A 12,807-nucleotide genomic window follows, 5' to 3' on the forward strand; every position below is an offset into this window, starting at 1 on the left:
AAAGCTTGTTTAAGAACAACCTGGTATAACTGAGGGAGCTGGAATGTCAGTGGGAAGAAAGAACATGGCCAATGCGAATAACCAGAGGAAAAGGCAGAGCCACAGCCTACGGATGCCGCAGTCAGGGAGCTGAGTGCTGCAGGCTGCGGGCCCAGGAGAGCCGAGGAGCAGCTGCCAGCACTGCCTTCCCGAGGAAGCCTCTGTGCGGGAGCAAACAGACTGGAAGAGTAGGATCTGCACCGACAGGTACGTTAACTTTCTTGTTACCTGACTATGTGGGGCTAAGAAGGAGCCTCTAAAATTAATAATCATATGATGTTCTACTGTCCCAAAACTAAGAAACTATTAGTAATTATAACTATATTAATAATTAATAACTCTAATGACTGGTTAACAAATCCTTTTTCATTCAGTGTATGTTCAATTTTATAGTTTATTTCCAATTCTGTTTTCAATAATAAATACTTGTCTACTAAAAATAAGTATTGCAGACAGACTAGTAACTTTTGGGCATATGAATGAAATTGTTAAAAAAATTGAGTGACATTTGCAGCAATAAAATATCTTCCATTCTTATCTACATAGCAATGTTAGGTTTTCCAGAATTTACATATATAAAAACTGAAAAGTAGAAAGTAATATAAACTTATTTCATTAAGAATTTTTTTTTTTGCGGGTCTGGGGATGGAACCCAGGGGCATTTGACCTCTGAGCTACACCCCCTGCCCTATTTTTTATTCTTTATTTTGAAACCGGGTCTCACTGGGTTGCAGATGGCCTCACTAAGTAGCTGAGTAACTGCGATCCTCCGGTCTCAGCCTCCCGAATGCTGGGATTACAAGCGTGCACCACCACGCCCCGCTAAGAAATATTTTTGTATTGGATAAGGGCTAACTGGGTGATGTGTGTATGTATACCTCCCTCCACCATCTTGTACTCCATTAAGATGCATGACTACAATGCACTAATAAGAAGTTAAAAAGTATATTTTTGTAAGCTGGGCGTGGTGACACACGCTTGTAATCCCCATACTTGGAAGGCTGAGCCAGGAGGATCGTAGGTTTGCAGCCAGCCTCAGCTACTTAGTAAGACCTCTGCAATTTAATGAGACCCTGTTTCAAAATTAAGGAAAAAAAAATAAGGCTGGGAATGTAGCTTGGAGGTAGAATGCCCCTCAGTTCAACTCCCAGTTCTTTAGAGAAAAAAGAAAAAAAATTTTTGTGCGGTATTTATTAAAATTTGTAGCTGAGCATGGTGGCACATGCTTGTAATCCCAACATCTGGGAGGCTGAAACAGGAAAATCGTGGTTTGAAGACAGCCTCAGCTACTACTTAGTGAGGCCCTTTGCAACTAAGTGAGACCCTGTTTCAAAATAAAGAATAAAAAATAGGGCTGGTGTAGCTTGGAGGTAGAATGCCCCTGGGTTCCATACCCAGTACCACACACACACAAAAATTATAATACATTTACAATCATAGTAATGATAATTACAACCCAGAAAGGAAAAAAAAAATCTTGTAGTGACAAGAAATAAAGCACCTTAATTTACATGTATGTATGTATATTGTATATGTACATATATATAAGTAAGCACAAACAAAGGTATTAAAATATAAAAATACACTGCACTGTTAGAGGATGAGGAACCTGGGGCAGGCCTCTGAGGGGTCTGTAGGGACCCAGCTCCTTCCTCTCACCGGAGCTCTGTTCTACCAAGCCCTCCCAGCCATGTTCTGTGCTGCCACGGCCCCAGCAATCATGCACTGAAGCCTCGAAGGCTGTGAGTCTAAATAAATCTCTCCCCCTTTAAGGTGACTTAGTATTCTGCTACAACAATGAAAATACACATATTTTAAAATAAAAATATAGTTCGATGAGAAAGATAAATTTTCCATCACAGAATTGCTTCATCTTTTAAAAAATAAATCATGCTAAATAATAAACTTTTATTTAGATTACTTATATTTTTTAATATTTAGCGTTTTTGTTTTAAGAATACTTAAAATACACTGAAAATAACATCTTTTGTGATTATTTAAACTTCAAATGAAAAATTCCAGCTGTAAGCTTAAAATGCCCAGGAGATAATACAGTTTATAAAATTATTTGAAGGGGCTCATGAGGAAAAAAATGTCGAAAGACCGTACTACTATCTAAATCACTGCTTTCCCAGCGTTTTAGATTCTGAGTGGGGTTTGTCTTGTTTTATGGTATAGGGATTGGACCGCAGACTGCTCTACCACTGAAACATATCCCAGCCCTTTTTAAATTTTATTTTGAGACAGAAACCTGGAATTTCTGTCCTTAGCCTTCCAAAGAGCTGTGATTACAGACAGCCACGCACCACCGCACCCAGCTTGATTTAGTGTTTATAGATTTAAGAATTCAGATCTTCAGCTTCTTAATAAATGGTATCAGTATAGTTATACACTATGTTCTAAAATGTTCAACCAAAAATACAGCGCTCATTTTTACCTACAAATGAAAGAAGAGTGGTTCTTGATCATTCAGTACAAAGGGTTATGAAATACCATGTATATAATCAGTCGCCCAATTTATAAATTCCCTAACAACCTTCTAACTCACGCTGCATGCTAGCTGAATGATGGCATTCCTCAGCAAGCTAAAAATCATGGGAGCAATGTTTCCTTCACTGAGGTACTTAGTGAAATTATATCATTTAACACGAGTACCTTGGTGGCAATAAAATTATTGGCTACATTTATCATTATTACTCTTACCAAAGAATCTACTGCAAAAAGTGGGAGTATGTTGTACTGTATTCTGGTGGAGAAAATCTCATGGCTTACTAAAATAATACCCTCAACTTTCATGACCATCACAAACACTTTAGATAAGAAACAGTTCTGTAGCACTGGCTAAGACTCTCAAAATGTAATCTCACAATTAAAAACAAAAATTACTGAAAAAAATTTACAAAAGTATTTAAAAATAACTATAATAATTTCAAGTAGTAGCATCTCTTTACCACCTACAGCTGAGAAAGTTCAGCATCTAAAGTGTGGGCTGATATTGATGAAAACAGACAAAGAAGAAATGCATTTTAGTAAAAGGAGGTGAGACTGTTGATTGACAGTTCTTGGAAAAGGGTTAAAAATTCAAAAGGAGTGACTGCATGTGGCTCAGAACTTAAAAGCTTTTTTCTCTTCCCAACAGAAGAGCAGTTGCAAGCAATCGCAGGTTGCCATAGAGACAGAAAAACTAGAGGGATCAGAGAACTCAATTTGCAGCTAAATGGGCTGGAAACAATCCTTACTACTCCGTGAAGGAAAGCGATTAAAAATATACTTGATTGCCAGAGGGAATCTTTTCCACCTAGCCATTTCCCAAGCTCATTAATGAACAAGGAAGTCTACAAACCAAATGAAAACCTAAAGTATTCATAGATTGGACCCATTAAACATAATTTACGATTTCAAACAAACAATCCTTCCTATTCTGGGTGAGTGTGTTTTTTTTTTTTTTTTTTTCAATGATAACTTAGGTCAGGAAATATTAGAATGAGACTAAAATTGTGTTCAATAACCTGATATATCTGAGGGAACTAGAACTTTTGTGGGGGAAAAAGAGCATGGCCGTGGGAAAGTAACCAGAGTTAGCAATCGATGCAAGGAGTAAAAATCCAGGTCGCGAAGACTCTCGTCAGTGTCCATCACAGAGTACCTTTGTGAGTGCTGTAAAGGGCTGCGAAGGTCACTGTGAAGAAGGTGGTGGAGTATTTTCCAGCATTAACTAAATGAGGAAAGGCCCTTTTCGTGTCGCGGTACCGGCGCAGGCACTGGATGAAGCGAAGCCAGGCAGGAATGCACTGAACAATGGCTCGCACACCGTAGGTGTATTTGTGGCAGATTTCTGGTTCTGTGAAGATTCCAAAAAAGAAAAAAATTACAATTTTGAAAAGTAACTTGTTTACCTCATTTAACCATACATTGTAACCACCAGCGAGTCCATAAAAGCCAAAGGTTTGTAGTGGTAGTTATAAGTCAAGGAAAGACTCTACAGAGGGGACTAGTGGAAAAATCTTCCACTGAATATCGGTTCTATAATTATTTTCAAGGAGGATGATAAAACTAGAAGAAAATCAGAAAGTGAGTATGCTAAGCAAAGGGGAAAAGTGATTTGTTTTATGATTCGAAACATCTGGAATACCTGTAAATGTTATAGGTGACTCTAGGTAATTTGATGGACTCCAAACCACTACATAGCATAATAAATACCCAAGAGTACATATGCTCCTTCCCCTGGCCCCATACTAAAATCAAGAATAGACTGTGTCTTTAAATGAGAAGAATGAAGTTAGTAAGTCAATGCTTCTTGAATTCTGGTTATATATTATAATATCATCAACTACAAGAGGGTTGTGATCCACTGGCAATCACTGAAAATGTGTCAGCACAGACTTCTCATTAACTTTTGTTAGTCAGATGCTATATCATCTATCTAAACTGGATCTTTGTCACAAAGCAAAATTCCTCAATAACTTAAACTCCTGGTATAAACTAAGAGAGCGGACGAAGTCAGAAGAACAAGGTCTCAGATCAGAATTAAAAAAGATACTTGATCTGATTCTAAGTAACTAATGTTTTTGAGCATTGATATCTACAAAATATTCCAGAGTAAAAATGTGAAGAAAAATTGTTGGCACTACAGCACTTGTGATATAACTGCCAATGTATTAGAGCCTTTTTCTAAAAAAAAAAAAAATAGTTATAGTAAATCTCTTGGCAAATGGATGGCTTAAACCATAACACAATTTAAAAGCCAAATTACTTCAGATAAAGAGATTGCCAAGTACATTTAATTAAGTCTACAATATTACTGGATGAGTTTTCACCATGACCTTAACTTTCTCATTTATCACTCCCAATATTTCTTGGTTTACACTGGCATTTTAGTAGTGTGAATGCACATTCATACCTACCCTCTGAATCATTTGGCAACAGGCCCTTGCTTTCATCCCATTTGAGCTCAAAACTGTAGAAGCAGATCATATATTCCAAGTCCATCAGTATCACTGACAGGCTGTTCAGCTGGTCAGCCAGCCAGAAATCAGCAAAGCCTACCTTATGGAAGGGGGCTGTAAATACCCGAAACTAAGAAAGAAAAAAAAAATCAGAAAACAAAAAGCAAGAAAAGTCACATTAAATTTCTCTAATTCATATCTGATCATCAGTATGATTGCTTCAGATAATAAAATGAAAAATCATCAGTATGACTGCTTAAGATTATAAAATGGTACTCAAACACAAGGACCTAGTAACAGAGGCTGGACTGAGAATCAGTAGTGAAGAAAGTGAGTTGAACTAAGAAAGGAAATAAAGTAGGGGAGGAAAGAAAGCAGGAACAGCTACAGTTAAAAAATGGCAAGTCAAGAGGCAGGAAGATGTGGAATCAAAAGCGAAGGGAGTGAAGGCGGCAGAAGCACCAGGAGTCTAAGGTAAGCACCACAGTAAATTCTGCTGGAGGTGAGTACTATGATCACATCTGGAACATTTCCCCATCTTCTTTGCCTGCAAAGGGTAGGTAGGGAAGAATGGTACACCATCTGAGGCATACTCCAGTCTCTAACAAACTGTCTTTCGTTTCATTAATGTTATTGTAAAGTTGTGTTCCCTTATGAAATGATGCCACTGAAATCAGTCCTTTTCCACTGTTCTTAAAACAGTGATAAAGGTATCAAAGCAGAACACACTGGACACCATCTCATGCAGTGCGTTTTCTTAAGGCTTATGTATACTCTAACTCCCACAACAATTCTGTAAGCTAGGTACTGCTCATCCTTCCATTTTACAGACTCAACCTGTTCAGCAACAAAAGGCAAATCATGGCATTGCAGACAAGGACAAGAGACAAATGCAGTCAGGAATGGGCTTGAATTGTGCAGACCTTCTTGATAAGTCTGTGCGAAGTATCTAAGACAAGCTAAAGGTAGCTGTAATCTTTATCCTTATACCCCTTCTACTTCATTATATAGGAGAAAATGAGTCTATGTATCTAGCTCGCTGGACCTCCAGCTATATTAGTTTAGTAGACAAAATTCAACCGGGGCATCTACGACACCTTCCTCTTGGACTTGGCTGGTTCTTTCTAAATATTTATATTTATTATATTAGGGAGATAGAACTGTATTATGGATCAATCCTGGGTGATAATCCTATCTGACAGATACTGTCTTGGAGCTTTGGAAGCTAGGCTAGGTGTTTGAGAGACACAATGCGGGGTTTGAGATATACCTTGGTTCCATGACTCAGTCTCTTATGGTAAAAACAATAAGCCAGAGATACCAATACCATTTGAAACCATAAGTTCCATGTTCAGTAAACTCTTTGGAGTGAGGATGGTAGGGGCAGAGTGGGATGTGACTATCCATGCATGGTGCCTATTGTACTATTTTGAGAGACTCTGAGGTACAGAATAGACCTGAAGAATTCAGAGACAAAGCTAAGAGGATGATTTAGGCCATTACATCAAAAGGTCAGAAAGTTTACTTATTCTCCAATTACAGACTCTTGCCTAGAGAAAATTGCTTCTGATATAGAGATTTCCATTCACCTCAAAATCTGCCAGCCCCATCCTCAAAGCCTGACTAACATAGAAAGTCTCTATAAGAGCAGCAGAAGATAATGCATTCAACAAGAAACCAAGGGACACAGGGATGGGACCTGAAAAGAGAGAGATTGGCATGAAAAAAAATGTGAGGAAAAGAAATTTTACAGAATTGAAGATGAAGAAAGGAAGAGGGGAGGGAATACTAAGTGTTGGTATAATATGACCAGTGAAAAAGCGAATACAGTTATAGTCATTAATACATTTGACAGTGTGTGTGTGTGTGTGTGTGTGTGTGTGTGTGTGTGTGTACTAAGGACTGAACACAGGGGCATTCTACCTCTGAGCTTCACCCCTAGTCCTTCTCATTTTTATTTTTTTGCTAGGTTGCTGAGAGTTTGCTAAGTTGCAGAGGCTGGTTTCAAACCTGTGCTCTCCTGTCTGTCTCAGCCTCCCCAAGCGCTGGGATTACAGGCATGTGCCACCACATCCAGAGGAAACAACTTTCAACATGTACTCTTTGCCTCTGAATCTGGGCATCACTCACACGGACAAATGTGAATGGCACTTTTCAAGTTATACATCCCAGAAACCTTGGTCTTACCTTAGAAAAGCCAATGGCTAATATACTACTTAAGGAATGCTACACAAGTTTTTGGACTTACCAGCAGTTTAAGTAGCCAAAATCGGGATTTATAATAGAAGGTTTTGGTGGGGTTGATAAGAAAGAAAGCCATAAATCCATAGAGGGCAAGTGGATACACATATGTGGGGAGGACAGTGACTGGAGCAAAGAAACATGCCAGAAGGCTCAGGCACCACAATATCCCCAGGAATCCAGCAATCTGGGGGGGGGGGAGAGAAAAAGACCAAGTTATTCTTATTTTTACTGTTACTTAGAAATGTTCTTAATAAACAAAGGTAAGAAAAATGATTAGCAATTAAGCAAATAATTATCCTCAAATATAAGATGGATTGCAGTATCATCTTAAGCCAGTTAAATATCGAATTCAACCCAAATCTGCGGGACTTTGTCTTGCTTTGATTACCTCAAAGAGATGTTGATGAGACAAATTGCTTCTTGGGTTAAGTTCAAAGATGAGCACATGATTTACTCCAGCCTGTCTCCAACCATATGTGTTGATGCCCAGTAGAAAAAGGAATTCAATCAGAAGAAAGCCACCCCGATAGATTCTTATCAAGGGCCATATACTTCTATCTGCTTCAAGTTTAAAAACAGCTGAAAGAATAATTTATTAGTTATAAAACCTATAATTTTTTATATTTTCTCTTTAATATTTTTTTTAATTTTTTATTGGTGCAATGTATTCATACATCACAGTGGTATAAAAATAATACTTTTGTAGACATACATGCACACATCGCCCAGTTAGCCCCTACCCGATCCCCACCCCATTCCCTCCCCATCCCTCCTTCCCATGCTTGGCTTAGTGGTTGACATCTAGTATTATAGCAATTTATCCAATATTAACATTGATAATCTCACATAACAGTTTCATTTGTCTGATACCAAGCTTTTGATGACTTAAAGATAACATTTCAATATTTCTTTTTGCTTTCTTTCTTACCAGAGAATATTTTTTTCTTTTCTTTTTTTTTAGGTGAAACTATCATACATTTATTTATTTATTTTTCAGAAAAAATCTATCCTGATATGGAATATGAACTCTAGATACCCAAAACAATCTCGAAGAAGAACAAAGCTAGAAGATGTATATTTTCTGATTTCAAACCATATAAAGCTACAATAATTGAAACAGTGTAGTACTGTTCTAAAGGCAGATATATAAACCATTTGAGTTAAGTAAAAGCCTAGAGATAAATTCTTCCATACATTGTCAAGTTATTTTTGACAAGGTTTCCATGAACTTTTGGTGGAGGAAATACTAGTCTTTTAACTAAATATTGTTGAAAAATAATAATACATGAAAAAGAATAAAATTGGACCCTTACCTAACACATGTACAAATATTAACTCAAAATAGATAAAAGACCTAGTCCTAAAGCTTGGCTTTTAGCATGGCACCCCCCTGCTCCACTGGTTTCTTAGATTATAGCAAGGCATGGTGAAATGGCTTAGCATCGTAACAGCAGTCCTGTCAGCTGGGGGTTCCTGGCATGCTACAACCTATTTGGCTTTGTTTTCTCCACCATTAAACTAGATAGAGTAATACTACCTCACAGAGTTGCTGTGAAAATTAAAAGAAACAGAACATGTGAGACCAGTGTGAAAATGGAAATGTTAAGTATTTAGTAGTTACACTGTGCTTACTATGTGCCAAAAGCACTCTTCCCAGCTTTCTATATATAATAATAATAATTCATCCAATTACCTACAATTGTTCTGTCAGCTAAAAACTAAGCCAGGATTTGAACCCACACAGTTCTGCTCTAAAGTTCACACTCTTAAGCACTGCACTGCTCATATGTCTCTACTGTCATTATACTATAACTCTTCAATAATTATAACGTTCAAACATTTTAGCTTTGCAATCTCAAGTTGTTCACAATCTAGCTTATAATTCACTTTTTTGAAACTTACCTCATAGTACCCTAAAGATTAATTCTCAGCTCTTGATGAGTCTTATTATCCTTTTAAAAGAACTGCTTTTTAGATTTGCTTATGTTTCTCCTGTTTCTAAGAGTCTTGTACTTTCTCATAAGTATTTATACATTTACTTAATTAAGATGGCCATTTACTGTTTGAATTCTCTGAAGCATATAGAATACTTAATAATTTAAAAATATCAGGGAAGAGAAAGCCTTTGCTTTGACATCAAGTACCATAGACCAGATATCAAATCCTAGTTTGGCAAATTATTTTTCTAAGTCTCAATTTCCTTATTGGTCAATGGGGATAATACCTATTCTCATACATTTGTTAAAACAATTAAATGTAGCCAGGAGTGGTGGTCCACACATGTAATCCCAGTACTTGAGAGGCTGAGACAGGAGGATGGCAGGCTCAAGGACAGCCTTAGCAAATAATGAGACTCATTAACATAGCAAGAGCCTGTTTCAAGAGAGAAAAAAAAGGCTGTGGGTATAGCTTGGGGGCAGAATGCCTCTGGGTTCAATCCTCAGTGTCACGCACACAAAAAAGATGAAATCAAGATATATCAAATGTCTAAAGTTATGTTTGGCTTATTATGAATATTCAGTACATATTAGTTTTTCTTTTACTTGAAAAACTTCATCTATTCAATAAATGTTTATTAGTTATCTATAGATAAAAGACCAAGGTCTCTATGATTGAAGCGAAGAACTAAAGTAGTTAAGAGTTGGCTAGAGGCAGATCAGACAAGACTTTATAGTACTTTATCAAGATTTAAGCTTGTACTCTGATGTATAAGGCAAAGGATGGTTTGTACATCCGTGACATGATCTGACTGATAATTTTTACAGGTGATTCTAACTGTTATATGAAGAACAAGGGAACCAGTATGAAAGCAAGACTAGTTAGGAGGTCATCAATGTAAAACTCTATTTTGTTTTTCATCTTGATTCCTAAGCAAAGACCACATATACACTACAAGAGTCAAGAAAAAAAATAATTAAAATTAGTCTCAAAAAAGAATCCATAATAAAACCTTTAGAATTAGTAAATTCTGCAAAAGATCAACACATAAAATTCAGTGGTGTTTATATATATCGAAAATGAACAATTTGAATTCAAGTGAAATTAAAACAATTTGAGTTAAAATAGCATAAAAAAAGATTAGAGTTAACTTTAACCAAGGATGTAAAAGACTTGTATGTTGAAAACTATAAAACATTGCTCAGAGAATTAAAGTAGACCTACATATATGGAGAAAAGTCCATGTTCATGGATTGGAAAACTTGACATTGTTAAGATACTACCCAAAGCAACCTAAGGATTTAATGCAATCCATTTCAAAATTCTAATGTCCCCCTATGAATTCCAATTCCACAGGAATTCTAAAATTTCTATGCTCCCCTATGATTCCAATTCACTCCTTTTGGAGAAATAGAAAAGGTGATCTTCAAATGTATATGAGACTTCAAGAGTTCTCAAATATCCCAAACGGTAATAATAAAGAACAAAGCTGCAGGATGCAAACTCTACAGTTTTAAAACTTACTTCAAAACTACAGCAATCAAAACTGTGTGGCACTAGCATGGACAAGGGTACAGATGAATGGAATAGGACTGAAAGTGTAGAAGTAAACTTACACATCTGTGTCCAACTGATTTTGACAAGCATGCCAAGACCACTCAGTGGGAAAAACATTCTTTTCAACAACCAGAGCTGGACAATTGGATATTCATATGCAGAAAACTGAAATTGGAGCCCTAATCTCATATCATATATAAAAATCAGTTAAAAACAAGTTTATGACCTAAATATATAAATTAAAACCATGAAACTCATAAAAAAGACTAAAGGGTAAATCTTCAGGTAACAATAACAGATAAATTAAACTTTGTCAAAAATTAAAAAATTTATAGACTCATGGACTGCATTGTTAAAGTAAAAGACAATTTATACCATGGGAGATCCTTATTTGTAAATTATATATCTGCTAACAGTATAGTATCCAGATGTATAAAGAATTTTTATAACAATACAAAGATTACCCAATTGAAGCATGGGTAAAAGGATTTGTATAGAAAATTATTCAAAGAAAACATAAATGACCAACAAGCCTCTAAAAAGATGCTTAAAATTATTAATCATTAGGAAAATAAAAATTATAGCAATAACAAGATACCATTTCACACCAACTTGGATGAATATAACTCCAAATAGACATGGAAAAATACAAGTGTTAGTGAGAATGTACAGAAAATAGGACCCTCAGAAGTTGCTGGTGGAAATGTAAAATGGTATAGACTCTACACAAAACAGTTTGGTAGTTCCTCCAAAAGTTGCACATGGACTCAAACTCACAGAGATGCATACTCAGAGCAGTGCCATTCACAACAGTGAAAAGGTAAAAAAGGCCCAAATATCCATCAATGGATGGATTAACAAGCGAATGGTCGAACATACATCTAGTGAGATGTTATTCAGTCATAAAAGAAATGAAACACTGATAGAACACGAATATGCCCTGAAAACATGTGAAAGAAGCCATACACAAAATATTATGATCACATTATGACTCTAGTTATATAGAATATTCAGAATAAGTAAATATATATAGACAGAAAATAGATTAGTAGTTGTCAGCAACTGGGTAGAGAGAAACTTAGCAGTGAGGTTTCCTTTTAGGGCAATGAAAATGTTTACGTAGAGACTGTACACAAAGTGCATGCACTTTAAATGCCGCAGAACTGTTAACTTTAAAATAATTGTACATAGCCGGGCGTGGTGGCGCACACGTGTAATCCCAGCACTTGGGAGGCTCAGACAAGAGGACTGCACAGGTTCAAAGCCAGCCTCAGCTACTTAGTGAGGCTCTCAGTAACTTAGTGAGACCCTGTTCCTAAATAAAATATAAAATAGGTCTGGGAGTATATGCCAGACATAAAAAGCCCCCCCCCCAATAATAATTTTACATAAATTTTGTCTTAACAGAAACTAATTTGAGGAAAAAAATATGTCTAAAGATGACATTATTAACTCCTTGGTTAGGCACTGAACTGTTTTACTAATGGTAAAGATAGATCACAATTCACAATTTTCTAATTCTGTCTAGTTAATATTTGTGATCGTGGAAAGCTAAATATGCTTTGCGTGATAGCACACACCTGGAATCCCAGTATTTGAGAGACTGAGACAGGAGGATTGCAGGTTCAAGGATAGCCTTAGCAAGATGTGATTACTCTAATCAACCTAGGGAGACCGCTGTTTCAGGAAGGAAGGACAGATGGAAGGATGGAAGGATGGATAGAAGGAAGGAAGGAAGGAAGGAAGGAAGGGTGTAGCTTGGAGGTAGAATGCCCCAGGTTCCATCCCCAGTAACATTCACACACACACACACACACACACACACACACACACACACACACTTACCCCCCCCCCAAATTAGCCTGGTTAGGGTTCAAGTATTTACAACCTTAGTAGCAACGAATATGTTCTGCATAGAATGAAAACTCCCATGAACAGGAAAATGTAATACACATTAATAAGACCTGAATTTACAGAACCTAAGTTCTACTTGATAATATAATTTTAAGTCGATTTTAATAACAATGGTCTTCAATGATCTTGAGTAAAATAATATATTTGAACTCCACAACTAGTAAGAAAA

General features: G+C 36.6%; 1 protein-coding gene across 2 annotated transcripts in view; it reads right to left on the bottom strand.

Moving 5' to 3' along the window:
• The window catches only part of XPR1 (xenotropic and polytropic retrovirus receptor 1), a gene marked incomplete at both ends in the record, with an annotated part of 138,539 nt that overhangs the window by 19,684 nt on the left and 106,048 nt on the right, over window positions 1-12,807 (bottom strand). The window contains 4 exons of one of the 2 annotated variants that reach the window (XM_080698458.1): window positions 3,686-3,880; window positions 4,944-5,115; window positions 7,234-7,413; window positions 7,618-7,808. In XM_080698458.1, coding sequence (XP_080554584.1) covers window positions 3,686-3,880; window positions 4,944-5,115; window positions 7,234-7,413; window positions 7,618-7,808 — 738 coding nt within the window. The remainder of the gene's footprint in view (window positions 1-3,685; window positions 3,881-4,943; window positions 5,116-7,233; window positions 7,414-7,617; window positions 7,809-12,807) is intronic. The other variant, XM_080698459.1, reaches the window with a different exon arrangement.

The sequence above is a fragment of the Muscardinus avellanarius genome, assembly GCF_963383645.1.
Source record: "Muscardinus avellanarius genome assembly, chromosome: 7".
Taxonomy (NCBI): Eukaryota; Metazoa; Chordata; class Mammalia; order Rodentia; family Gliridae; genus Muscardinus; species Muscardinus avellanarius.